General features: G+C 39.7%; 2 protein-coding genes across 5 annotated transcripts; one reads left to right on the top strand and one right to left on the bottom strand.

Annotated features, from left to right (window-relative positions):
• The first annotated feature begins 1,261 nt into the window (after nucleotides 1-1,261).
• LOC102312768 lies at nucleotides 1,262-8,479 on the top strand. Of its 3 annotated transcripts, XM_005939365.3 has the most exons (11): nucleotides 1,363-1,698; nucleotides 2,016-2,101; nucleotides 2,784-2,871; nucleotides 3,074-3,533; nucleotides 3,631-3,694; nucleotides 3,823-3,889; nucleotides 5,092-5,239; nucleotides 5,371-5,431; nucleotides 5,524-5,654; nucleotides 5,745-5,834; nucleotides 8,093-8,479. In XM_005939365.3, the coding sequence occupies exons 1-11, from the start codon at nucleotides 1,613-1,615 to the stop codon at nucleotides 8,111-8,113; spliced, it is 1,302 nt and encodes a 433-aa protein (XP_005939427.1). In that variant the 5' UTR covers nucleotides 1,363-1,612; the 3' UTR covers nucleotides 8,114-8,479. The 3 variants fall into 3 exon arrangements, with proteins under 3 accessions (XP_042083477.1, XP_042083476.1, XP_005939427.1); XM_042227543.1 differs by lacking the exons at nucleotides 1,363-1,698; nucleotides 8,093-8,479 and adding an exon at nucleotides 1,262-1,333 and having other exon boundaries at nucleotides 5,745-8,086; XM_042227542.1 differs by lacking the exon at nucleotides 8,093-8,479 and having other exon boundaries at nucleotides 1,361-1,698; nucleotides 5,745-8,086.
• On the bottom strand, nucleotides 8,477-24,803 carry znf644a (zinc finger protein 644a). Of its 2 annotated transcripts, none has more exons than XM_005939367.2 (6): nucleotides 24,507-24,803; nucleotides 19,041-21,483; nucleotides 13,897-14,490; nucleotides 11,681-11,806; nucleotides 9,562-9,664; nucleotides 8,477-9,450 (listed from the first exon to the last, which is right to left on the bottom strand). In XM_005939367.2, the coding sequence occupies exons 2-6, from the start codon at nucleotides 21,478-21,480 to the stop codon at nucleotides 9,255-9,257; spliced, it is 3,459 nt and encodes a 1,152-aa protein (XP_005939429.1). In that variant the 5' UTR covers nucleotides 21,481-21,483; nucleotides 24,507-24,803; the 3' UTR covers nucleotides 8,477-9,254. The 2 variants fall into 2 exon arrangements, with proteins under 2 accessions (XP_005939429.1, XP_005939430.1); XM_005939368.2 differs by having other exon boundaries at nucleotides 24,568-24,803.
• Between the last annotated feature and the right edge of the window lie 165 nt (nucleotides 24,804-24,968).

Here is a 24,968-nt window from a genome sequence, read left to right as displayed (position 1 = left end):
TCTCCAGTGAAGTTAACTGAGTTCACATAATGTGTTTTTAGTCATCCGATGTCTTAAAGTTAATGACTGATAAAGTAAATGTCTTGAGTTCCTCCATATCGTCATGCACGAGATATTTTCTGAAATGTGAATCCTATCAGACCGTTGAGAAGCAGGGGCTAGATTTGGTGCTGTACTGCAGACAAGTAACAATGTGTTTGATTCCTCCAAAGGAAGAACAATAACAGCACTGTTTCTAGGTAGGTCTTGACCAGATTTTTCTGAGAATTATGAGAACACACCTGTCCTTGAGATATCCTCCTCTGGAACTAAACATGCCCGCATGTAGTGTCATGTTTCTGTCTGCCTGTGCTGACACACATTCATTCTTAAACAACTTCTTTCAGATTTCACACTGCTGTCTGTTTAATCCCCTCTTCTTATCTGTAAGTTTTTTTTAAACTTATAAACACTCAAAGAATTCAACATTGTGCATTCATCTATATATAATTAGATGAGCAAGCAGTCTACAAGACCCTACTGAGGTCCTGCTTGTTTTAATAGACTTAAACACAGTTAATACTGGAACATTTTTAAACTAATCAAAAAAGGAGATTTTTTTTTAAAGCTGTGTTTGACAAATGACAAAAAATTAATATGCACAGAGAACGTGTTATCTTCAGTAGGCTATGTGTTCAGTATAAGACGTGCGACACTGAAACATCTGAATGTAGTTGTACTTCTTTATAGAGTTAAAATAAATTGAATTCAAATTGATATCTTCTTTGGGGAGCATTTTGAATTTCTGGTGACTGTAAAGACAATTTCAGTACAGTAAAATCATTGTCTCGCTGGAAGCAGTTGTCAGACAATGGGTACACTGTGTTCATAAAGGGACAGAGATGAATTAGCAACAATACCCAGGTGGATTGTAGCATTTAAATAGTCCTTAGTTGGTAATAAGGGGTCCAAAGTGTGCCAAGAAGATTTCCCCACATTTTCTTTTTACGTTTGTTAGCCGCTTGGCTGTGATAGTAAACAGTAGACACTGATGTAGCTTACTGAATCTTTTGGACTGTGTTCAGCACAATATTAATTAGTCATTGTCAGTTGCTGATTTGTCCTATTTGCATACTATGCATACTCTCGCTCTCTCTTCATATATATATTTGTGTGTGTGTGTGTGTGTTTATCTTGTTAAATTCAGTATGGTTCCCATAACATTTTTTACAGTAAAATATGTTAATGTACAATCCTTAATATAAGGAGGCGGGGTGGGGGGGTGCCAGAGGGGGTGTTCGCCCAGGGCACCAAACAGGCTAGGACCGCCACTGATGGCTACATTGACTTTCTGGTATGTGATTGACTGATTACACATTTTTGCCCATGAGCAGTTGATTAGAAATGCTTATTCGGGTATCAGGTGAATGTAAGTTATTATGAAAGGGTTTTTACCTCTCGAACCCACCTAAGGTCGGATCAGAATGAATGTGATCCATGAATCGATCCATTCTCTGCTGCACTTTGCTACCATCTGTCGGCTGCTCTAAGTATCATCTAAACAACCTTTTAATAGGCGAACCAGCTTTAGCTTTACCAACAAAGCATATCCTCTATTTTTTTTTTTTAAATAATGAACCGTTACAATGTGGAAACGTTTCAGGCCCAGGCAAGAAGCAAAGGAGCTACTTCAGGATTTAATAAAATGCCGACTACACGGTATGTGGAGTCTGCACTCTTTAAACGGGGCTAAAATTGTTATTTGGGAAAGTTTCTGATTTACAACCCACATTAAGGTGCCTGTTAATTCAATTTCGGACTCAGTTTTTCTTTTGTCGAGTGGGTGTTAACGGTGCAAGCATTTAATTCTACCAGCTAACGGTGCATAAAGCTTTGTTGTCAACAAATTGTTGTGAGTCTAGCTGTGCAGCTAAAGCTAATAGCAGGAATGGCTAGCCGGTGCTACATTCAGTGTTAAATGTTGCGTTTACGTGCGTTGACGTTTTATGCTTATTTTTGTTTCATTCGATGAACAGAGTACCCCAAGACTTTATAGATGCTATGAAACGCATATCGGGAGGACAACCAGACATGGCTGCTAACACTCAAGCAGCACAGAAAGGTACAGGTAACCTCTATGCATGCAAGAACGAACACGCACACGCGTCCTCACAGAGGTGCTTTATTACTCTTTAGCTCAACGCTTCCTTTGTCTTTGCGTCGCAGATAACCACTCTGCAAATACAACTGCTGTTTTTGTTTACCTTTTGCCTGATTTGATTAATTTCTGAGTCTAATACGTGTCTTTGAATTATAATGAAAAAGATTTCAGGAACTAGGGCAGTGCAGACGTCACCATCACAAGTTCATTAGTAATCAATTACACCTAGAAAACCCAAAATGTAATGTCCCCATATGAGAACGCAGAGGCTCTGAAAGTTACCGCTCACTGGACATTTTATCAGGTACACCTTAAAAGCACTTTTGCCTTCAGAGCTGCGTCAATCCTTCATTGCACAGTTTCAATTAGGAGTTGGAAACATTTCTCAAAGATTTTTCTCCGCATTGACAATGTAGTGTCAAATAGTTGCTTCGTACTTGTCGGCTGCACATCCATGATGTGAATCCCCCGTTCTGCCACATTCCAAGGCTGCTCTGCTGGATAGAGATCTGGTGACTCCGGAGGCTATTTGAGTACAACGAACTCATTGACTTCATCAGTAATCAGACTAACTAGATTACATATCTGGAGGCGTGTATTCTCTGAACATACGTTGCCTTCATTTTTCATTTTTATACTGCAGCTTCATCCTCAGTTGACAAATGGAAGTCTTCATTCAAACCAATCGGTGATGAAGATGAAGACTCTCAGGACAAAAGCAGCACAGAAAAGTGAGTTGTGTCTCCTGTAGCCTCGGTCAAGGCTGGCCCACATTTGAGGCTTCATATTTTCATGTAGCGAATTAAATTGTAGAAATAGTGTCTGTCTGCCCAATGAAAGCCAAAACATTTTGTTTAATGTGTGAACGTTCAGTCATTGTTCCAAAAAAAAAAAGAAGAAAAAATTAATTAATCCCTCTTACCCTCATCTTAGGACTGGGCTTTATGACCCTTACAACCCTTTGTCGTCAGACTCTGAACCTGAGATGCCACCGGACCAAGACCACAAACTCTCCCCACCCACTGAGGATAACAGTGTGGAGCGTCAGTGTTTAACTTCAGCGAGAGACTGTCCCGAAGGCCGACACTGGGGCTCAACCTACTCCAAACCAGGAAGCGGACCCCTAGACAGAGGAGAATTTGGCACTGGAACCAGACCTATAGAAATCCCAGGTCTCAGTCCAGGAATTAGAAAGCATGAACAACAGATTTATAGCCCAGAAGCTGAATCACTTAATTGTTCAAGCTTTGGCTCCTTGAGTGAAGTATTGGGCCAGAGAGGTGGCACCCCTGACAGGCGTATTCACAGCTCCTCCACCCAACAGTTTCCTGTGCCTTATGGACAGAGAACCAATGGGGAGGAGACGATAACAGTACCAGGATATAAGATGGAGGTATAGATTTTGAGAATAAAGAATCATTTTTATGCAGTTTGGCTACTGTGGTTCAACTGAATCCAGTGTGATAACCGATCCTTTCTGTCCTCTTTAGACTATTAGATTATCCCCACCGAGGTCACAGGACTATCAGCATCAGGTGGGCTATATGAAAAAAGGTAATGGTAGCTGGGTTACCTTGTTTGTCTCACTATTTCAAATTAACAGCAAGAAATGGCTGAAAGGACTAGATGCTTTAATCACGTCACATTGTCTGAGTAATTCTCTGTATTATATTGTTCTACAGGACGGGACCAAGACCTACCTTCTACAAAGGTGACAAGGAACATGCGCCAAACTGTGACTTTGGAAAAGTAAGCACTGTTCCTTCTGATGTCAAGTTGACAAAGTGAAATCACATGTCCTCTCACCATGTACTCTAATACAGTTTAGTTAAGATGTTGCAGGTCAGTCTGTAACTTTGCCAGTGTTAATAATCTGTCAGACGCACTGAGTCCAGCTGAGTTTGCGGAATTAGTTTTTGCTGCAGCTGAAGTTTGTAATGCTGGAAGTATTCATAGTGATGTCAGCATTTTGGCCGCTTCCATGTTGGTTTTATAGAACCAGAAGTAACCATATTTGTACAAGTGCACAGAAGCAAATTCAGTTAGTAAGCTGACGAAACGTTTCTCCCACTGAACACGCTAATTATACTTTGTACCTCATCCAGCTGAAGGACCAATAAGCTCAAGTCACGTCATCGTGAGGGATCCATCCCTTCACAAACAAAAGCTTCTCTACTCCGAGTGTTCAGAATTTATTCAATTTTTCATATAAAGCTCATCAAATAGGTCCTCGCCCGAAATGTGCTCAAGGTCTAACCACATTCGGCGTTGACCTTTTAATTCGCATTATCTTGTGTAATACAGCCAACTAATAATAGACCTTTCTCTCTTTTTCTGTACTTTACACACATCACAATAACCTGTGACTTGTGAGTCACGGGTTTTTGCAGTAAGCTCGATGAGCTGCGTCATTGAAATTCTGGTTTCGGTACCACGCTGTAAACATGTTCATTTTCTTGCTAAAGCTGGAACTACAGTTTGGCACTTCCACCTTGGCTTCCTCTTTCACCCCTGAAAGTTACCACAAGACGTTAATACGTTAAACCTGATTGACTAAACTCTACAGCTCTACTGACTAAAGCCCTGCTAAGTCCTGATGAATATGAGCTGTAACGTAAAAACAAATTAACTTTCCTTATTACACAGACCTGTTCCTATTTTGTTATGTACATTTCCATCACAGCAGTTTTGTCGCTCTTTTGTATATGTTAGGAGGCAAGAGACTCTGAGTTACCTCAGGCAGTGCATGTGTTGTAAAGACATATTTAAAATAAGCAATATGTAGCAGATCAGTTGAAGAGTGGGACTGAAGCACTACGCTGATATGGTTGTTTCAGATGCTGCTTTGTATCATAATATTTTCCAGGTTTGACCTTTTACCTCCTACTGGGGCAGTCTGGATTAGTTAATGCCCAAATATTTTTAAATTGCCCAAATCATTTTTCTTCTAGAACGCCCATCACTTGTGACCTTTGTGAGGTTGAGCTTGCCAATGGGCAGGAGCTGCAGGATCATTTGGACAGCAAATGTCACTGGGACACCCTGGAGCACATTCAGCAGAATAATAAATACGATGACGTAATGATAGCGTTCCTTCAGGTAAGATCACTGACAGAAACGGTAAAACGAATTTCCCAGTCATGTATTCTGGCTTCTGTATCATAAGTTTGCACTCTGCATGTACTATGGATCCATAGATAGATGTCCAACAGATCTTTTCTTTTTTGCAGGAAGTGATGCTGTATAAGAGCCATTATTGTAGCCAAGCGGTAGAGGACAACGCTCTTCAAAGTAAATACATGTTTTGAAACGAAAAGTCATGATGTTCATGACAGACTAAAAAAGAAATACTTTCATCCTACTCACCCCTATCGTGTTGTCAGCTCTACAGGAAAATAACCACATGACAAAGGTGGAAATGTTTCATTGTGCTGCTTGCAAAGTTTACATATCCACATCTGTTGCTGAAGTGCAGGCTCACATCACCTCTGAGGAACACCTCTCTCGCACAAAGGTAATGCTGCTGTCCTATAAGTGCAACAACACAGATGTGTTTTCATTAAATATCCTTTTTGTTTACTGTGATTGTTTGACTTTCCCGAAGGAGTTTGAAGTGCATAGGAGACATGCTTGCCTCAGCAAAGCAGAAGCCATGATGAAGGAGCTCAAACCACAGTTTGAACACTTCCTGAAGGTATTTTGCAAGAGATTTCCAAACTATCTAGAGTGTACACAGTGTGCTGGCAGAGCTGCTTAACATTAATCTACCAAGCCAAAAAAAGCAGCTGGGGCCTTAGACTTTTTTAATATTTAAACAGTCGTTTTTACAAAGTGGTTATTTTGACCTAATATTTTCTTAAGTTGTCCAATTGTGGACTAAGTGTACTCAAAATTCAATCTTCTACATGATGCTTCTAAAACGAGTACCTGAAGCTATCCAGTGTTTGGACAATAATAGGATTTTGGTAATTTTGGCTCTGTTTAAGGTGGCAGTGGAGTTTGAGTGAAACTATGAAGATCTGCAGTTTCAAAGGTTTTAACGAAAGTATTGTGTCCGCTTTTTAGAAATTGCAGACATTTTCAAGAGGCTCAAAAGTAACTCGACAATTGATTGACTAGGAGTTTCATGGCCAGTTTTGAGGCCTGTTTACTCCGTGACAAATTAACCAGGTAAAAGATCTGGAGTTGGTTTCAATTGTTGCCTTTTGTAGGCTGGAATTCTAAATATGAGGTCCAAGGAGTTATCAGTGTTAGAGACGGAGGGCATCTCTTAGGGTGCCAAACAGAAATAAACCTTTCAGAGAGATAACATAACAAAAGGAAAAAAAGAGAGAGTGGCTAAATCAACAGTCTGTCTTTCCTTGGTTTAAAAAAACAAAACAAAACCCTCTCATGTAGTCAAAGCTAGTCAGGCAATGAAGTGAAGAAAGTCTGATATCAAAATTCATCTTGTAAATACAGAGGATTTGCAACAAGGTGCACACCACCGGTTACGGTTAAGAACAGACAGGTTAGGATAAACTTTGTCAGAAGGAGTCTGCACAGTACTGTAGAAGGTTAAATTTGCGGTTTTGTTAATACTTATTTGTAGCTTCCACACCAAAATTTGATACATAAAAACCCCCCGACTTGAATACAGAAGTAATTTGAAAAACATTAGCTTGCTTCTTTGTCTTTTATTTAGTACAACTGGAAAGAAATCTTTTGACAGATTAAACCAACATGAACTTAAAGAACAATAATGGGAAGAGAAATATACGGGCAAGCTCATCCAAATCAAATGTGGTTGTTGTAGTGTTAAGATATGGGGATGTATGGCTGCCTGTAGTTTTTATTGATGAAATACCTACTGATAGAAGTATCAGGATGAACTGTGAAGTGCACACGGCTATACTCTCTGCTCTAATTTAGACAAATGCTGCCAAACTGCTTAGACAGCATTAGACAAAAGCAACCCAAGAGTATTAGTCACCTGATCTCAAAACAACAAAGCATGTTTTACAGGTAAAACTGACAACAAACAGGTAAAGACCCACAATTAAGCAGGATCTGAAGGCAGCTGCTGTAAAGGCCTTGTACAGGATCTCAAGGGAGGAAACAAAGTATTTGAGGACGTCCATGGGTTTCTAGACTTCAGGCAGTCATTGAGTACAAAGGATTTTTATCCATGTATTAAAAACAATCCTTATATTTAGAGTTTGTCCAGTTACCTTTGAGGCTCTGTAGATGGAAGTCTGTGTATGAAACTGGTTCTATTTCCTAAACACTTGAGGCATAATTTTTGTTAAACCTAAGCTGAAAGTCTTCACTTTATATTTGGGCCTGGTATTATCACTTTCCTTATGTTTCTATACATTTATCCAGGATCTCTGGGCTACTTGGATCTTAATCAGTTATACAGATGTCATCTACTGCATGATGTATTTTGATATTTTTAAGTAATATGAGACTATTGGGTAGATGCGAATGATTTTTTTTACTTACCAAATTTAATGAGTTCAAACTTAATACTAAAATGAATTGGCTATTTTTTAAATAAAGATAAAAATCAGTTCTTAATGGGGGACAGTTCATATGCAGAAGATATTCATGATTCATATTAGTTCAAATAAGTAAAATATGTCTTATTAGTGTGTAGGTAAGTGCAGGGAATGTAATCTTCTGTCTTGCAGAGTTAACTTTAATGCACTTTTGTGTGAAGTGAGACATCAAAGCCAAATTGAAACGCAACATTGTACATAAAAGCATAACTTTATCTTTATGTATCAAGTGAAACGTAACTGAAGCCATAAATCTTATTAATGCATTTGTTTTCACTCTCCGTACACTAGCTCGATTAGTAGAAGCAAATGATAGCCTGCAGAGCTAGGAGTAATTACTAGTAATTAAAGTGTGTGCACTCAGCATGTCTGGAGCTCTACAGATGTAACTAAACTAATTCTTTTCTTTCAGGGTGGCAGCCCATTCGAATGACAGAATTACGTGATGTTGTCATGAGACTGTTTACACTGAGATGCTGCGGATGAAGAGCAGTCGACTTTACTCTTCATTACCACACAAAACTGCTGTCCCAGTACTCGTGTCTAATGCTGACAGACATGCTGTTGTGGGCCTGTGAACACAATGCAGCTTTTCTTTGTTTATATACGGATTCCCATTTCTCATCTGCCTTGCGTTGCGCTGACTACAGCTGCTCCCAGACGATCTCCATCTGGGTGCTTGTAGAAGGTTAAACTTGCAGTTTTGTTAACACTAATTCTTTGTACCGTCCACATCAAAATATGCTACGTTAAAAAACGAAAACAAAACATGAATGCATAAATAATTTGAAAAATGTCAGATTGTTTCTTTGTCTTTTATTTAGAACAACACAAATGTTTTAAGCATTGTATCTGTGTGATATAGTACATTTAAAATTAAATTATTTCAAAACAGTATATTTAAACATTAAATATAGGTGACATGTATGAAGGGCTTGGTCAGCACGGGTTGTGCGTGTTAGGTCTCTCTCTCTTTTTTACCTCTTTTCTTCCTCAACCACCTTCAGTTTAAATCTTGTGTTAGAAACAATGCAGTTACTGAAATACTATAAAACACTCTTTCTATGCATGACAAGTTTTCAGACATTTTTTTTCTTTTTCATTTTTTCCTCTTTTTTTTGTTGTTGTTTTGCACTTTCATTCAAAATATTTCTCTCAGTAACTCTGGCCTGAAAAGAGACTGTGGGTTTTGATTTGACCGTGTTGCAATACAAAGGAAACATGACTTGATGTGAATATTGATACAGAAGAGAAGTGCTCCCAGAAACTGACTCAAACCATGAGAAATCTGAGGTAAAGGTTGTCTTCATTAGAAATGGATTCCACACTACATTACTGCATAAAACAAAACAGTCTGTCCACTTGGAATTGTATTCCAAAAAAATGGACCATGTAAAAACAGACAGGGTAACAATATCCAAAATAATTGATTTTTTCATCTGTCCAAATGTGTACAATATCTCAGGCAATATTGTACTTTTGGCCGGTAATTTGTTGACTAAAAAAACCAAAAGTGAACATCGAATATACATACACATACAGTCTAGTGAAATCTAAAAAGGTCCCCACTGGCCTCATGAGACAGCATGTGTGACTGTCAAGGAGCCATCTTGGTCAGTCTTGAAGGTTGGGGTGTCTGTGGGCAACGAGGTGACCTCTACCATGCCTAGCCCAGTGTGAGGGACGCTAGTGTTCATTATGTGTCTTTGTAAATGTTTTATCCAGTCCTCCTGAACTGACAAGGGACCTTGGAAGACCAGGTCACAGAACCTGGAAACACAAAGAAATGCAAAACCAGGCAACCAGGTTATCTGGCAGCTTGAGACTGGGGAAAAATGAATTGGGGATTAAAAAAACAACAAAAAAAAGCAAACACATTACCTGCAGGTGAGCCTGTACATTTCCTCTGGTGTTTGAGTTAAGGGCAGTGTCTTCTTTTTTGAGCCAGGCCTTGAGCGTGTCCTAACTGCTTTACAGTCAATCGCTGAAAGACAGAATTTCATTTACAGCCCAACATTAACACTACAGTATATTTAACATTATAATGGATGAAAATATCTAATGAACACTGGAAAATTGTCTAATGACATTTCAGCAAGAGTTCTTTGAATGGGCTTTGAATGTGTGGACGTTTTTGACTTTTGCTGTATTATGCATGGTCGAGTGTGGCTAAGAAAGGGCCCAAGATCAAAGCGTGATGATGTGCGCCTGCAGGAAAACTGGGTCCTGACAACTTGAAGCCACCAAGAGGTCGCTCTGCAATTAAAATCTCTGCTAAAGCTCCAAAAAGCTGATGCCCTCCTACATTCTTACCTTGGGGAGCACACAAATAACCACTGGTGGACTAAATATAACTAAGATTTGGACATCGCAGCTCCTTTTGGTTTCCAGCTACACAGTTTTATCAGGCTGAGATTTCTGCTGCTGTTGGTGCCTGAAAGTTTGTGAACCCTTTGCATAAATATGACCTGCTGCCAGAATAAGAGATCCCAGTTAAACAAGATAAAAAATATTACATCATTCCTTTTATTCAATAATCCAACGTTACATAAGAGAGGTAAAACTATGTGCTTTTTGCTTTTGCGGGCTGCTCTAACATTTTTGCTAGGTTAGGGGTTAGGATTCTGACTTGGCCGCATAGTCTTTATTCTTCTTTAACCTTTAAGTACAAATATTAGCGATGAAGGTCATTGTATTGCTGCACGACCTACTTTCTCTCTCGAGATTTACATCGCAGACATATGTCCTGGTTTTCCTTTGGAATTTGCTGGAATAATTCAGAAGTCATTGTTCCATCAGTGATGAAGAGGCATCTTGGCCTAGATGCAGCAAGCAAGGCCCAAACCATGATACAACCATCTGCTCCTCTCCCTGCCACGCACAGCTTTGCTGTTTGGTGTTCTCCTTTTAACAATTTAATGAACCTGAACATTTGCCAGCATGGAAGTGGTGTTACCCTGGGGTCCTTTATGATCATATGAACTACACACCTTGCTCTTGGGTGATCTTTGTGGGTCGACCACTCCTGGGGAGTGTAACAGTGGTCTTGAATATCCTCCATTTGTACACAATTTGTCTGACTGTGGAACGGTGGAGTCCAAACTCTTTTGAGATGATTTTGTAACCCTTTCCAGCTTCATGAGCATCAACAATCCTCTTCCTGAGTTCCTCAGAGAGCTCCTTTGTTCTTGGCATGATGCCGTTCCACAAACACAGTTAGATTCTTTTTTTTTTCCTTTTCTTTTTTTAAACAGAACAGGCGGTGCACTCACACCTGATTGTAATCTGGCTGATTGAAAACATCTGACTCCAATTTCAGATTAACTGATAATCCACGAGGTTCACATACTTAATGCTAAAATAATACATTTTAGGACTTGAAAATCTGAAGTTGTTTTTGGTCACATTTATGCAGAAATCTATTAAATTCTAAAAGGTACTTTTCTTTGGAGGTTTTAACCAACAGTAGAGCATTTTTTATAAGTAGATGCTCACTTTCTTTGCATTGGCTACACTTGAAAACAAATATTTTGAAGGTAATGCGATCTGATGTGATGCTAGTGTAAAAAGAAAGCAGAAGGAGACTTCTTTGTGGTAAATGCTCCAAGACCAAAGATTTTTTTTACATTTTTTTTTTTATTTGAAGTGGAACTGCTACTAAAACTGTGGTCAACACTGCAGAAAACAGATTGGCTTTTGCAACTATTCCCAATCTTCCAAAAAGGGTAAAATGAGATTATTCAGTACCAGGAGAAGCCAAAGAGTATGCACAGAGGAAGAATAAAATCACTTGTTTTGTGAGCCCAGCTGTTTTGAGTTTTGATGTTTTTGTTACTGATAAGACCTAGTCAGGAAGAAGGCTAAGACAAAATTCTGGCGTGAAACTGGATTAACAGTTTATGGGGACATAGTAGTGTGAATGGTAAGTGTAATTGTAAAGGTTTTAAGAAGAAAGCATACAGGGCGTAGTCTGACTAAAGATTTTACTAGTTGCACTTACTGGTTCCCTCGAGTAAGGCGATCCTTTTTCTTTTTGCATATGCCCGGAGGTGATTTGACAATGCAACACCACTGTGGAACGTTGCGTTGCAATGGATGCACACCTTCCTGTTGAATTCACCCTTCTCTGCGAAAAGACAAAATCAATAAGAAGAAAGTAAATACAGAGGTTTAGTGAGGTTTACTTATTCGTCAGAGGTGTTGATGAATTGTAGAAACAGACACTGGTAAGTTTATCATGTCTAAAATCAAGCTTTCAACAGTTTTCATCACATTTCAGCAAATAAGCTGTCTGTGACAAAAAAGAAATGTACTTGGAAATGCCTAAGTGTCAATACTTTATTTAATAATTACTATTAACTGCAAGGCAATAAAACAAGAATAAAGCTAATCTGTATTTCGTGTAACAGGCACTTCCGTTTCATCCACAATACAAGGTACAGTGGGGCAAAAAAGTATTTAGTCAGCCACCGATTGTGCAAGTTCCCCCACTTAAAATGATGACAGAGGTCAGTAATTTGCACCAGAGGTACACTTCAACTGTGAGAGACAGAATGTGAAAAAAAAATCCATGAATCCACATGGTAGGATTTGTAAAGAATTTATTCGTAAATCAGGGTGGAAAATAAGTATTTGGTCAATAACAAAAATACAACTCAATACTTTGTAACATAACCTTTGTTGGCAATAACAGAGGTCAAACGTTTACTATAGGTCTTTACCAGGTTTGCACACACAGTAGCTGGTATTTTGGCCCATTCCTCCATGCAGATCTTCTCGAGAGCAGTGATGTTTTGGGGCTGTCGCCGAGCAACACGGACTTTCAACTCCCGCCACAGATTTTCTATGGGGTTGAGGTCTGGAGACTGGCTAGGCCACTCCAGGACTTTCAAATGCTTCTTACGGAGCCACTCCTTTGTTGCCCGGGCGGTGTGTTTTGGATCATTGTCATGTTGGAAGACCCAGCCTCGTTTCATCTTCAAAGTTCTCACTGATGGAAGGAGGTTTTGGCTCAAAATCTCACGATACATGGCCCCATTCATTCTGTCCTTAACACGGATCAGTCGTCCTGTCCCCTTGGCAGAAAAACAGCCCCATAGCATGATGTTTCCACCCCCATGCTTCACAGTAGGTATGGTGTTCTTGGGATGCAACTCAGTATTCTTCTTCCTCCAAACACGACGAGTTGAGTTTATACCAAAAAGTTCTACTTTGGTTTCATCTGACCACATGACATTCTCCCAATCCTCTGCTGTATCATCCATGTGCTCTCTGGCAAACTTCAGACGGGCCTGGACATGCACTGGCTTCAGCAGCGGAACACGTCTGGCACTGCGGGATTTGATTCCCTGCCGTTGTAGTGTGTTACTGATGGTGACCTTTGTTACTTTGGTCCCAGCTCTCTGCAGGTCATTCACCAGGTCCCCCCGTGTGGTTCTGGGATCTTTGCTCACCGTTCTCATGATCATTTTGACCCCACGGGATGAGATCTTGCGTGGAGCCCCAGATCGAGGGAGATTATCAGTGGTCTTGTATGTCTTCCATTTTCTGATGATTGCTCCCACAGTTGATTTTTTCACACCAAGCTGCTTGCCTATTGTAGATTCACTCTTCCCAGTCTGGTGCAGGTCTACAATACTTTTCCTGGTGTCCTTCGAAAGCTCTTTGGTCTTGGCCATGGCGGAGTTTGGAGTCTGACTGTTTGAGGCTGTGGACAGGTGTCTTTTATACAGATGATGAGTTCAAACAGGTGCCATTCATACAGGTAACGAGTGGGGGACAGAAAAGCTTCTTACAGAAGACGTTACAGGTCTGTGAGAGCCAGAGATTTTCCTTGTTTGAGGTGACCAAATACTTATTTTCCACCCTGATTTACGAATAAATTCTTTACAAATCCTACCATGTGGATTCATGGATTTTTTTTTCACATTCTGTCTCTCACAGTTGAAGTGTACCTCTGGTGCAAATTACTGACCTCTGTCATCATTTTAGGTGGGGGAACTTGCACAATCGGTGGCTGACTAAATACTTTTTTGCCCCACTGTATACTCTTATTCTCTACATTTATGCTGATGAAACCTTAATTTCAACACACATGCACACTCACAAACACACAAAAAAATCCTGACAAAAAACAGCTGCTGCAAATCTGAGTTTTAGAACATGCACAAGCTTAGACAATTAAATTTAATGGTAGTCCAAAGCATTGTTACTTACCAGATATTTGGTTTGGCAGTGAAGATACAACTTTTGCTCCTGAATTGTGTTCACTGTTTGAAGAAACTGTTATCATGTTTCTGGATATCTGAGAGGATCCCTTTAGTCTGGCATCTTCCTGACACTTCCTTTTCTTTAGAATTCCTATCAAGGCAGTTGTGCCTGAGAACGAATTTTTAACATCCAAATTCGTCTCCTGTTGCCTTTGTTCAGATTCAATTTCTGCTAAAGAAAAGGTGGGTATCAGTGGTTTGGCTTCAGTGCAAACGCTTGAATCGGAATTACTTTTTATGATTCCAGTATGGGGCGATGTGAAACGATCAGCACTGGACAGCTTAGAAGAAGCACCATAGTGGAAATGGTTCCGTCTCTTTCCCACAATCTGAAGGGCCCTCTGGAACTCCTTCTTGTCCCTCATCAGCTCTCGTAGTAAAAGTAATGGGGATTTGTTTTTTGATGCAAAGCTTTTACCAAGCTTTTTGAGGTGGCCTCGTATGTGGTTTGACTGCCCAGTCCTGTTGTCAAACGAGTCCCCACATAAGGGACAAGAATGAATGCTCTTCACGGTCTCAGAGTTCGACTCTAGCTGTAATGCTGAGAGAAATAAAATAAAATTAGGCACAAAAACATTGCACCGTATAATATCAGACATTTGAACTTTGTAACACTGAACGACTTTTAATCTATAATTTAAATCCAGTTTGCAAGTTGGGTTTTATGTTTTATGCTCACAGTTCCTTCCACTGGTTTTATACAGGTATCTCAAAAGAATGACTGCCAAGATTTCGGATGCAGCTAGCTACTGTTGGCTAGCGCTTTGTCACATGGAATTACACAGCGGGTAGCTCTGCATGCTTTATTTGGCAGAGTTTTTACCCCAGAAGGCCTTCCAACTATTCCCATCAGGAAAGGCCAGATAACCAAAGGGGATTTGTGTCTCTGGCTGGAATCAACACAGTAATCTTCCACTTGCCCAGCAGATGTGTTAACCACTACACTATGGAGACGGACGCAGCCAGGCGGCTAACCACCCCCCACCAAAACAAGATGGAGAATTTGGAAGAAGGTAGCCCCACTAATTTTCACAAAGCAGTTCTTGAGAGTTTGTCAGTGTTGATTGTTACAGATACAACCTACTGACCTTTGACACTATAATGTTTACATATAAATTACCGTATTTCAAAATGCTTAAATTCTGCTGCACTGTTGGCTGCAGAAATCACCAAGACCAGAAAGAGAATCTTTAATTTTCTCTTGTTGCTGCTGATGTGGACAGAAGATGACACTGGATTGCAGTGACAGATCACAAACAATGGAAGCCTACAGTAGATTGTGGAGCGAACATTTCATTTGATCTAACCATCTTGCAGAAAACCCTATTTATAGATAGTGTACATTAGTGCTGGGCGATATGACGATATATATCGTGTGGACGATAGAAAAATGTCTATCGTGCCATTTGTCTTCTATTGTTTCTATCGTTTCTAACCTAGTTTTATAAATTATTATATAAAATATATCATTAAATAGCCTGTGGCAAATATATTAGTGTTGTCTTGTCACTATACATACTCTAACTTTATGCAAGAGAAAATAAAGTATAAAAAATCTGATATTTTTCGTAGGGGTGCAACAATACTTGTATCGGTATTGAACCGTTTGATATAGTGCTTTCAGTTCAGTACGCATATGTATCGAACGATACAAAATTTTACATTTATTTTATCAACTTTTCTTCTGACGATGCTGTCTGTGTTGAGCGCTCAGTGGATCTGCGTTTCGACTACTCCGCCTAGGCTGCACTGTCGAGCGCAGATCCACTGAGCGCAGCGCAAGCTAGCAAGACAGAAGCTAAGCTCGTTGCAACATGGCAACTGTCAAGTCCGAAATGAACCTCCCACCCTCATTCAGATCTGGAGTTTGGAACTATCTTTGGTTTTCATGTGAAGTATGACCCTGATGGTAAGCGCGTCATGGACAAAAGTAAAACAGTATGTCGGATGTGCCACGCAATGCTCAATTACATTGGTGGGAACTACTGCGTTAGCGCAGTTAGCTCGTTAACGTGTTGACGCCGTCCAGCCCCAGCACGGGGCGATCCGCGGTAGCTCGTTAACGGAGATTTGCCGGTTGTGGCGTTAAGTCATTTTCAGATTAACGCTGACAGCACTAGTGGGAACACAACGAATATGACTGCACATTTACGCCGACATCATCCTAGTGCAAAGACAAGTGGAAGCAGACAAAAACAACAAGCACGCATGCTACAAACTTTACCCGAGTCATTTAGACAGCCGTTAGCACATGATTCTCCTTATGGGGACCTGATATGTTTAATATGCTGCTGAGAATATAGCCCAGAAGAAGCGTATAGTATAGCTTTTATTTTGGAAAGAGCCATTTCTCTGTAATAAACTCTCTTTTCCAAAGATGAGTGATTTCTCGATCAGATAGATTTATTTTTTTATTACTTTGTTGTTTCAGCAACATTAAATTTAAAAACTGTACTTTTGAGTTAAAATATATATTTATAATTTTAATAAATGACAAATTAAAAAGGCATGAACATTTTTTTGTATCGAAAAAATATCGAACCGTGACACCAAAGTATCGAACCGAACCGAGTGAATTTTGTGTATCGTTGGACCCCTAATTTTTCGCAAAGAAACTCCGTCTTGTGGTTTTGCGACATGCTTTATGGTAACTCAAAACGATGGACGCTGCGACAGGTTGCAGTTTCATGCCCGGACATGCAACAGGCAGAGACAGCTACACAGGCAGCCCAAGAAGAAGCACTTTTACCGAAAAGAGGGGGTACGTCTGTGATTTGGTTACATTTTGGGTTCAACAGCACCAACACAGAGCAGAAGACGCCCATTTGCAAGCTATGCTATAAAACTATTCCTGCACCATGGCAACACAACAAATCTCTTCTATCACCTACAGAAGGTCCACGAAAAAGAATACTCAAGAATCCAGAAAATCCGAGCTAAACCAAGTTATGGAACAACGGAAGCAAGTTTGGAAAAGAAAAACTATAGCCAGCCGAAGATAAAGCAGTCTTTCGCACAAGGTACGCCGTTTGAGAAAACATCCCAGTGCCATAAACAAATCACAGGAGCCATCTCGCGTTACATTTGTAAAGGCATGGCCCCTGTTCATGTAATTGAGAAGGACAGCTTTCGTGACCTCGTCACCCTCTGCGCTCGCTGTTTACAGACTGCGTACTTTCCACATGACCACACTGGAGTCATGTTAGCCCAAGGTATGAGTCTGCCATTGATACATATTTAATGTGCATAAAGTACATTATGTACATATATACATGCATGTAGTACTAGTATATATACACACATTATTTTATTATTTTAACTAACATATATATAAATATATATATATAATGTTTACAATAGAGATTGACAGACCACGTGACTTTCGCGCATTGCATGCCGGGAACTCGTGGCAAAACAATCCAAGTACCGCATCAAATGCAAGCATTTGCAGCACCGCAAAACGTTCATTCTCCGGTTCCAATACCTTCTTGCTTTTTCTTTGCCCCCAAAAAAGGTATGTACAAAACGAAGGAGAACAATGCCGGTCCGTACAAAGACAGACTTGATGAAAAGTCAAAGAAAAGATACGAGGAAAAAAATCAAAGGAGTGAAAGGGTAGACCCTTACGAGCACACAGAGTGGACAAAATACGTTAGCGTGCTGCCCAACTTTCACCACGCTCATATTTATAATTATACGGTTCTTGGAGTGAGTGCATACACTCATGAAGTTTAGTAACTTCAGGTCACTGCAACAAGCCCAGGTACAGTTTACCGACGGATGGGTCAGGACCTTGAAATGCACCGTGTAGAACGAAAGACCATCGTACGAACAAAGGTAAGTTTACCAGTCTCACAAATCGTCTTCATAAATACACATTGTTAACCGTTTATTAATAGGACCTTTGAGCTCAACGGTAATTAATTAGTAATGGAAATAATTTCTGGTACGCATTACAGAAATGTAGCAGTGACAATAATATTGTATGCTGTAATCGTACTGGGCAATTAGTGATACAAAAAACCTGTTTTGCCCTGTGAATAAAAGTATATGTTTTTGCCAATGTACCATGGTAATAACAGAAGTGAAACGCAATAGTGTCAGGACAATTCACTATTTATGCACAATAAACAAAGGAGCATAGCGCAACAATTTCTGTTCAGCGCCAGACTTAATTGGTGATATAGGTTACAAGCATGTTATGAAAAGTATTAACTACTACAAAACACTGACCTTTTTGGAAATGCTTTGGAGCAGACTAACATGTGAGCTGGAGTGCTCTGGGACGTTATATTTGGTCTTTGAATGGCTGCAATCCAGGCCATCCGTCGGCTCTTTGTTACTTCGGAAACATGGCTCGAACAATTTCTCTTCAACAACGTAATCCGATAACAACTGATCTCTTTACCCGTCGGCTTCCCGTGGCTGTCATGCGACCGGCTATTGCAGTTAATAATACAACAGCTTCTTGCCATTTTTTGTGTTTCTTTTTATCACTGTGTAATGTAATTTCAATTGAAAGCCTGCGTCCGCTAGTACCTCTTGCCACGAGTTCCCAGAATCCTTTGCGGTTTTACCCCTGAATGACGTCACATTTTCAATCTCTATATGATATGCATGTTAGTAAAACAAATATTTTCATCTACTGTTCTGGCTGTAGTAATTCTGAGTGACCCCTAATTAAGAATTAATGTGTCTAGGTCTTTGTCAAACTTTTCAGAGAATAACTGGAAACATTGTGGTAATATTGCGGTATATTGTGATATATATCGTCATTGTGATATAAAATAATTCATATCGTGATAAATATTTTTTACATATCGCCCCGCACTAGTGTACATAACTAATTATTGCAGTTAATAACTGGTCAGTAACAACCAGTCACTAGAGAAAAACTCCAACCAATTGGCGAGTGGTACCTTCAAATTAATTTGATTAATCTGTTGATGGTTTAGTTTTTGGAACCACATTTTGAGATCTCCTGCAGTATCTGTTACAACTCGGCAAGAGCACATTTTAACAGTAGTAATAAGGAAAGCTGTAATGTACAAGAGTTTTTCTTTTAAAGAAGAACATGCAATAAGCAAGTACCTTTTTTCAATCGGCGTAATGCTGACATCTTCCGTCGAATTCGCGGCCTTCTGTCTTGACAAGCCACCTGCTCAGGAGGCACAACATGGCGCGCATTGTAGCTGAGCCCTACCCTATGAAGATGCCCTCGGACGTGATTTGACAATCCAACACCTGACTCAAATACTGCAGGACAATAAGGACAGTTCTTGCGGTCCGATTCCAACTCTGACAAATCATCTCCGAAGGACTCTCCCAATGGTATTTGGTGGGCTTCAAAGGTTTCTTGAAACACTTCTGTTTCTATGCATTCTTCTTTGATTTCAGGGTCAGTCTGTTCTTGCTCTTCAGTCTTTATCTTCTCAAAAAGCCTTTTAGATGCTTGAAGGGCACCCCTCATAGACATTCTTCTGCTATATGTGTAAATGATGTTTTGTTTTTCTTTTTTGATGCCATTGTCAGAAAGGTTACTGTTTGCATCTGTATCTTTAAACTGGAAAATATCCCTTTCATCATAGTTGGCCACATCTTCAGGATTGACTTTTTTCGGACTTGGCAAAGGTTTTGGTAAGATAAAGCATGAGTCTTGGTCGGAGGTGTTGCGATATGGGGTGGACATCTTTCTTTTAGATGGTGTCTTTTTGACTGTCGAGGGATCTATAGTCACACTGGAGCCATTTGGGGATAAAGTTGATTCTTCATCCTTGACTGTCAATGTTTCAAGCAACTCATCACAACCATCTTTGTCACTGTGCTGAACAGGTTTACTACAATTATTGCGTTCCTTCTTCTGCTCTAAACTCTTTTTTCCATGTCTTTGTCGAGACAGGAGAACATTAATAGATTTGTCCAGTTTTGACTCTGTTACTTGAGACCTGGGGCCTCTCTTAAGCTTGCTATTTCTGAATAAGTCTGAAATGTCACTGGACCCATTAGGTGAACAAGCTCTTTTAGAGGCAATCTGATTTTTGATAGAGATTTTAGATGTAAACTCTGCATCTTCGACAGGAGTTTTACAAGTAGGCACTTGCTGCTCCTTACCTAGTTGTGCGTTTTTCTCTCTATGCTGTGCGGCTTCATATTCTTCAAAACTTTGTTGATGGCGTCTGAGAAGGTGATTCTTAAAAACATTTTTGCTAAAAGCTCTATAAGAACAAATATCACACGAGAATATTCCATGATCATCCTCCTGCACTTGCTTTCTAACCGTAATAACAGTGTGCTGCATAATGTCATGTCTCCTAAGGTCATTTTCACTAAGAGTCCTGAAGCTACATTTGTCACATCTAAACTTTCTCTTGTCCTTCTCATGTGTCTTTGCATGTTGAACAAATGTGTTTGGGCAATTTGTTCCAAATGGACACTGAGGACAGAAAAACTTAGCGTTTTTATCATCTTTTTTCCGATCATTCACACCTTTGATCTCTTCAGTAAGTCTTGTTCTCTTGTCCTTATGGATGGACATGTGGTCAATAAGCAAACCACTTTGTCTGAAAGACTGGCCACACTCTCGGCATATGAAGGGCTTTGGTGAAATATTGGGAGGTTCAACATGAGACTTCATATGACGATGCAAATGATGTTCTTTCTTGAATATAAGTTTACATTTTGAGCATGGGTAACAGGACGGCTTCCCCTCTGAATGAGAATTTATTGTGAGTCTTCCCTTCAATGGAGAAAGTCCGTGTTTCATGTTGTTCTCATGCGAATTCCTTGAAGGTCCATTGTAAAGAATTTCCTTGATGGCCTTTACTGTTCCATTTGGATACTTTGAAACTTTTCCTGTTGGTGATGACTGTGACTTAGAGAATTTCCTTGACTTTCTGACTTTTCTGACAGGAATGGAATCTTCTTGGCCTTCAGCCTCAGACAGTTCCTCAGATGACTTGGGGCTCAATTCAGGGTAAAGGTCTTCTGAAGGATCTACCATCACAACCATGTCCATTTTCCGTTTCCTTCTCCTTTGGCTATTAGCAGGAGAGACTTCCTCTTTAGTCTCCTCACCAGGGGAATCACTATGGTTTTCCCAAAGAAACTGCATAAACTCTTTGTGTGGGTCCCAATTTAGGTCACTGGTGCTACTAAAATTATCCAACGAGTTCTCAGGTGACTCATCAAATCCCCAAATTCCTGCAGTGTCAATTTCATGTACAGTTTTTAGAGGCGTGATACTCTTTTCCTCCTCTTTTTCAGAGGAAATGCTATTTAGTTCATGGGCTTGTGTAGCCTGATGGGAAGAAGGTCCATTTCCCAAGCCAACCGGAGACAACATATCTTCATTTGACAGAACATCAAGGACATTGTTTTGTTTTGGGGAAGGCTTGCCAAAGGAATCAGTGCAAGCAGCGGATTCTTGCGCCATTCTCACTGGTTCCTGTAGGAGTGTGAGGGCATTGATCTCAGGATCTGCATCTTTGTCATCTTCATCAACACCTGTCAGACATGACATTTCTGCTGCCATGACCTAAAAAAGAAAAGACATTCTTAAATATACTCACTAACAAACAACTAAATAGTATAGTATTATTCAGTTCAAACCTCTGGCCTGAAAATAGACCACTGGTCTGGAAATTATGTAGCTTTTTTGACTTCCTCTTCATAGTACACACATATTTGTAAATAAAAGAAAACTTCTGTGTTAAAAAATTGTATGGTAATTTTTTTCACATCATACGTGAGCTATTGAGGTCACATGAGGCAAGGTGTGCATGGGGGATTAAATCAAGGATCACGTTAGGATAGTAAACTATAAGTTAATGCTCTCATACAGGTATTTTCTAACCAACTATTTTCTAACCATTCATCCATCGATCCATTTGCTACCACTTATCCAGCCAACAAAGAAACCTAGATCTCCCTCTCCTCAGCCACTTCCTTAAAGTGTTCCTATGACAGTCAAGACATATAACCTCTCCAAGGACATGTCGTTCTTCCAGGACATGTCCTTTTTCCAGGACATGCCCTTCTTCCAGAGTATGTCCTGGAAAAAGGACATGTTCTGGAAGAACGACATGTCCTTGGAGAGGTTATATGTCTTCTTCCAGGACATGCCTGGAACACCCAGGAGACACTATAATCAGATGCCCAAACAAGCCCCTTAGTGGTTCTACTCTGAGTCAGTGAACGACCCAGCTTGTCCCTGACCTGGAGTGGGTATTCTATCCTTTTCTGACTGAGAACCATGGCCTCAGACTTGTGTTAAGTGTTAATTCTCATTTCTTCCAATTACACTGGGCTGCAAACTGCTTCAATGTGAGCTGCAGGCAACCACTTGATGAAGCCAATAGAACCACACTGTTTACAAAAAGCAGAAGCCACCAAGGTGAAAGCCTTCCGGCACCTGTTGTTTCCACCTGAAGATTCTGTCCGTAAAAATTAGAATAGAAACTGTGACAAGCCCCGGTGAAGTCCAACACCCACTGGAAACGAGTCCGGCTTATTCCCAGCAATGCAAACCAAGCATTTTGTTTTTCTTTTGGTACGATAACAAGGAGCAAAATGACTATGTTTTTCCATCACATTCATGGGTGAAGGTAGCAAGCGTCATCCACGTTGAGCATCGAGCAATTGGAATTAGGCCCTTTCCATTGGGCATATGGAGAGCCAATGGAAAGGGGTTTTCCATTGGCTCTCCATAGACAAATACCTCAGCAAATGGACACAACTACGAAACCATGTTAAGCATAAATCTATTAACAGTTGCTTACTACAGTACTAGTCACAAACATGCCAGGGATGGTTACTAGCTAGCTATAACTTATATATTCATCATGTAACTTATTATACTAATAGTCAAGTATAAAATATATATATATACACACCGGTTAAAACCGGATGTTTTTATCAGCATGCCAATATTATTGGCCAAAATTTGCCATTTGGAAACCTATCAGTATCAGTATTCATAATAGTCGATAATTTAAAAACTCGAGAGATGGGAGAAACACCCTTCTTGCTATGAATATTGACATCACATAATTTTTCTGCCTCTCCAACCTCTCTAAACACAAAGTAGGGCAGGGCATAAACAATTAAGTAAATACCCTAACAGTTGTTGTGTGTGGTTAACTGTTTAAGGAAAAAACAATATGGCAACATATTGGAACGTCGATTTTTTAACTCACCAAACAAAACATTTTTGCAATCTTGAAGTAACACTTAAATTGCACATTACCGTTAGCTAATATTTTTTGAACTTTTTCATACCTCGCTGCACAGGAATAAATGTTTATTTTGAACCTCAAGGGCGTAGGTAGGAAAAATGGTGCAGTAAGCATAGAATCCGCAGGAAGCTGCTGCCAAACAGCAAACAGAGCTGGAGTCATCAATCAACCGGAAGAACATTATTCATTCAATTGAAAAGCTTCTTTCAGATTGGAAACCATTCCTGACACAACCCTGTCTCCACCCATTTTTTTGCATGTTAGGCAAATGTGTTAACCACTACACTGCTGAGCCACTAATTGTTGTTTTACTGAGTATTTTGACTATTCATGTCATTTTTCAAAGTAAAACACAATTACATTCTTATAAATAGTACTTCTTTATCTTACACATTAGGTGAATGAATGGGTTAGGTTTTGGACTAAAGCCAAAATTCATCTTAAATTTGCCAAAAAAATTGTTTGTTTTTTGACACTAGCCAAGAGAACCAAGAGAACAAACATTTATTGGTAAAAATCATTAACAGGAGCCCAGAAATGCAAATATAGATCAGTGGTAGTTAGCATTGTCTGTACATGCAGCTTGTAGCATGCTTTAGCAGATAGTATAAACTTGACAAAACAGGAAACTGTTCAAAATAACATTGAATATTTATATTTTTAAATGTGCAATTTGTAGTTCTTGGTTATTTAGATGTATAAAGTAAAGCGTTTGGCTATGCTACCAGAGTTGACTTCATGGCTCAATCAGCATTTACTGTCTACAAAATAAATAAAACTAAATACAAAATACACTCGATCCTTAGCTTAGATAATTAATTCTGGTCATTGTTAACACCACAAGGTCGAAGGAGCGAGAGGTGTTGTTTTTGAAGGGCAATAAAAGTGTCATACCAAGTGAATGCTTCTGTGGCACACAAAGGTGATCCTAACATGTACGTAGCAGCACCAAATCTGCACAGGGATGGACCTTATAAATGGCTTTTGGTGAGCGGTGTTGGATTTTGTATAGAGCTGAAACTTTCAGCACAGTTGTTCAGGTACATGCCAGCCCACGACAGTTGGTGTCAGTTTCAAATATGCCTTTTTTTCAGAGCAAATATGATCATCTAGACAAATGTTCCGTTGAAGGATCATTACATTTCTTTGACGTTTATATCACGATGTGTTGCTGGATGCTGCTTGCAGGAGCTGCAGACCATTCCATTAAGGCTGTTCCACACCAAAACCTATTCCTCAGGCTAAAATCCAGCTAATGACAATCGTTACTCGCTACTCATAATACAAACACCATTCCAAATGATGAAAAACAAACAAACGTTACCTCTGAGCGGTGTGGATGAAAACAGGGCGCAATTTATACGCTGCATTGAATAATTTCTTACTTTCGTCTTCCATCTATTTCACAGTCGCCATTTTCCTGTGGTGGTCTGGTGTGGGACAGATCATTTCTTTCGTACGGGTAATCGTACACGTAATTTACTCTAGTGTAAGAGGACAAACTTTTATCCAAATAATTACGTTAAATCCTGTGACTGTTTTATATTACAGCTATAGCAATAGCTCATGTTTTCGTCAAGTATTATTTCGTCGCGTATTGTTTCGAGTCGGCCTCATGCTCCCCCGAGAGATTTGTAATGGTTCAGTCCAGATAGGAGGCATAAAAGCAGAGTTAATGACCATCTCTTTTGGGTAGCAGATTTTTGGGGGGGTTTGATGTCGTATAATCACAGTTTTAATTGATAAGATAAATTGATAGGTTTGGTCTGGATTATTTTAAGCACAC

This window comes from Haplochromis burtoni, unplaced genomic scaffold (assembly GCF_018398535.1).
Source record: "Haplochromis burtoni strain Fernald_Lab_line unplaced genomic scaffold, NCSU_Asbu1 Contig_266, whole genome shotgun sequence".
Lineage (NCBI taxonomy): Eukaryota > Metazoa > Chordata > Actinopteri > Cichliformes > Cichlidae > Haplochromis > Haplochromis burtoni.
Note: the sequence above shows the minus strand (reverse complement) of the source record. Positions and strands in the feature narration are given on the sequence as shown.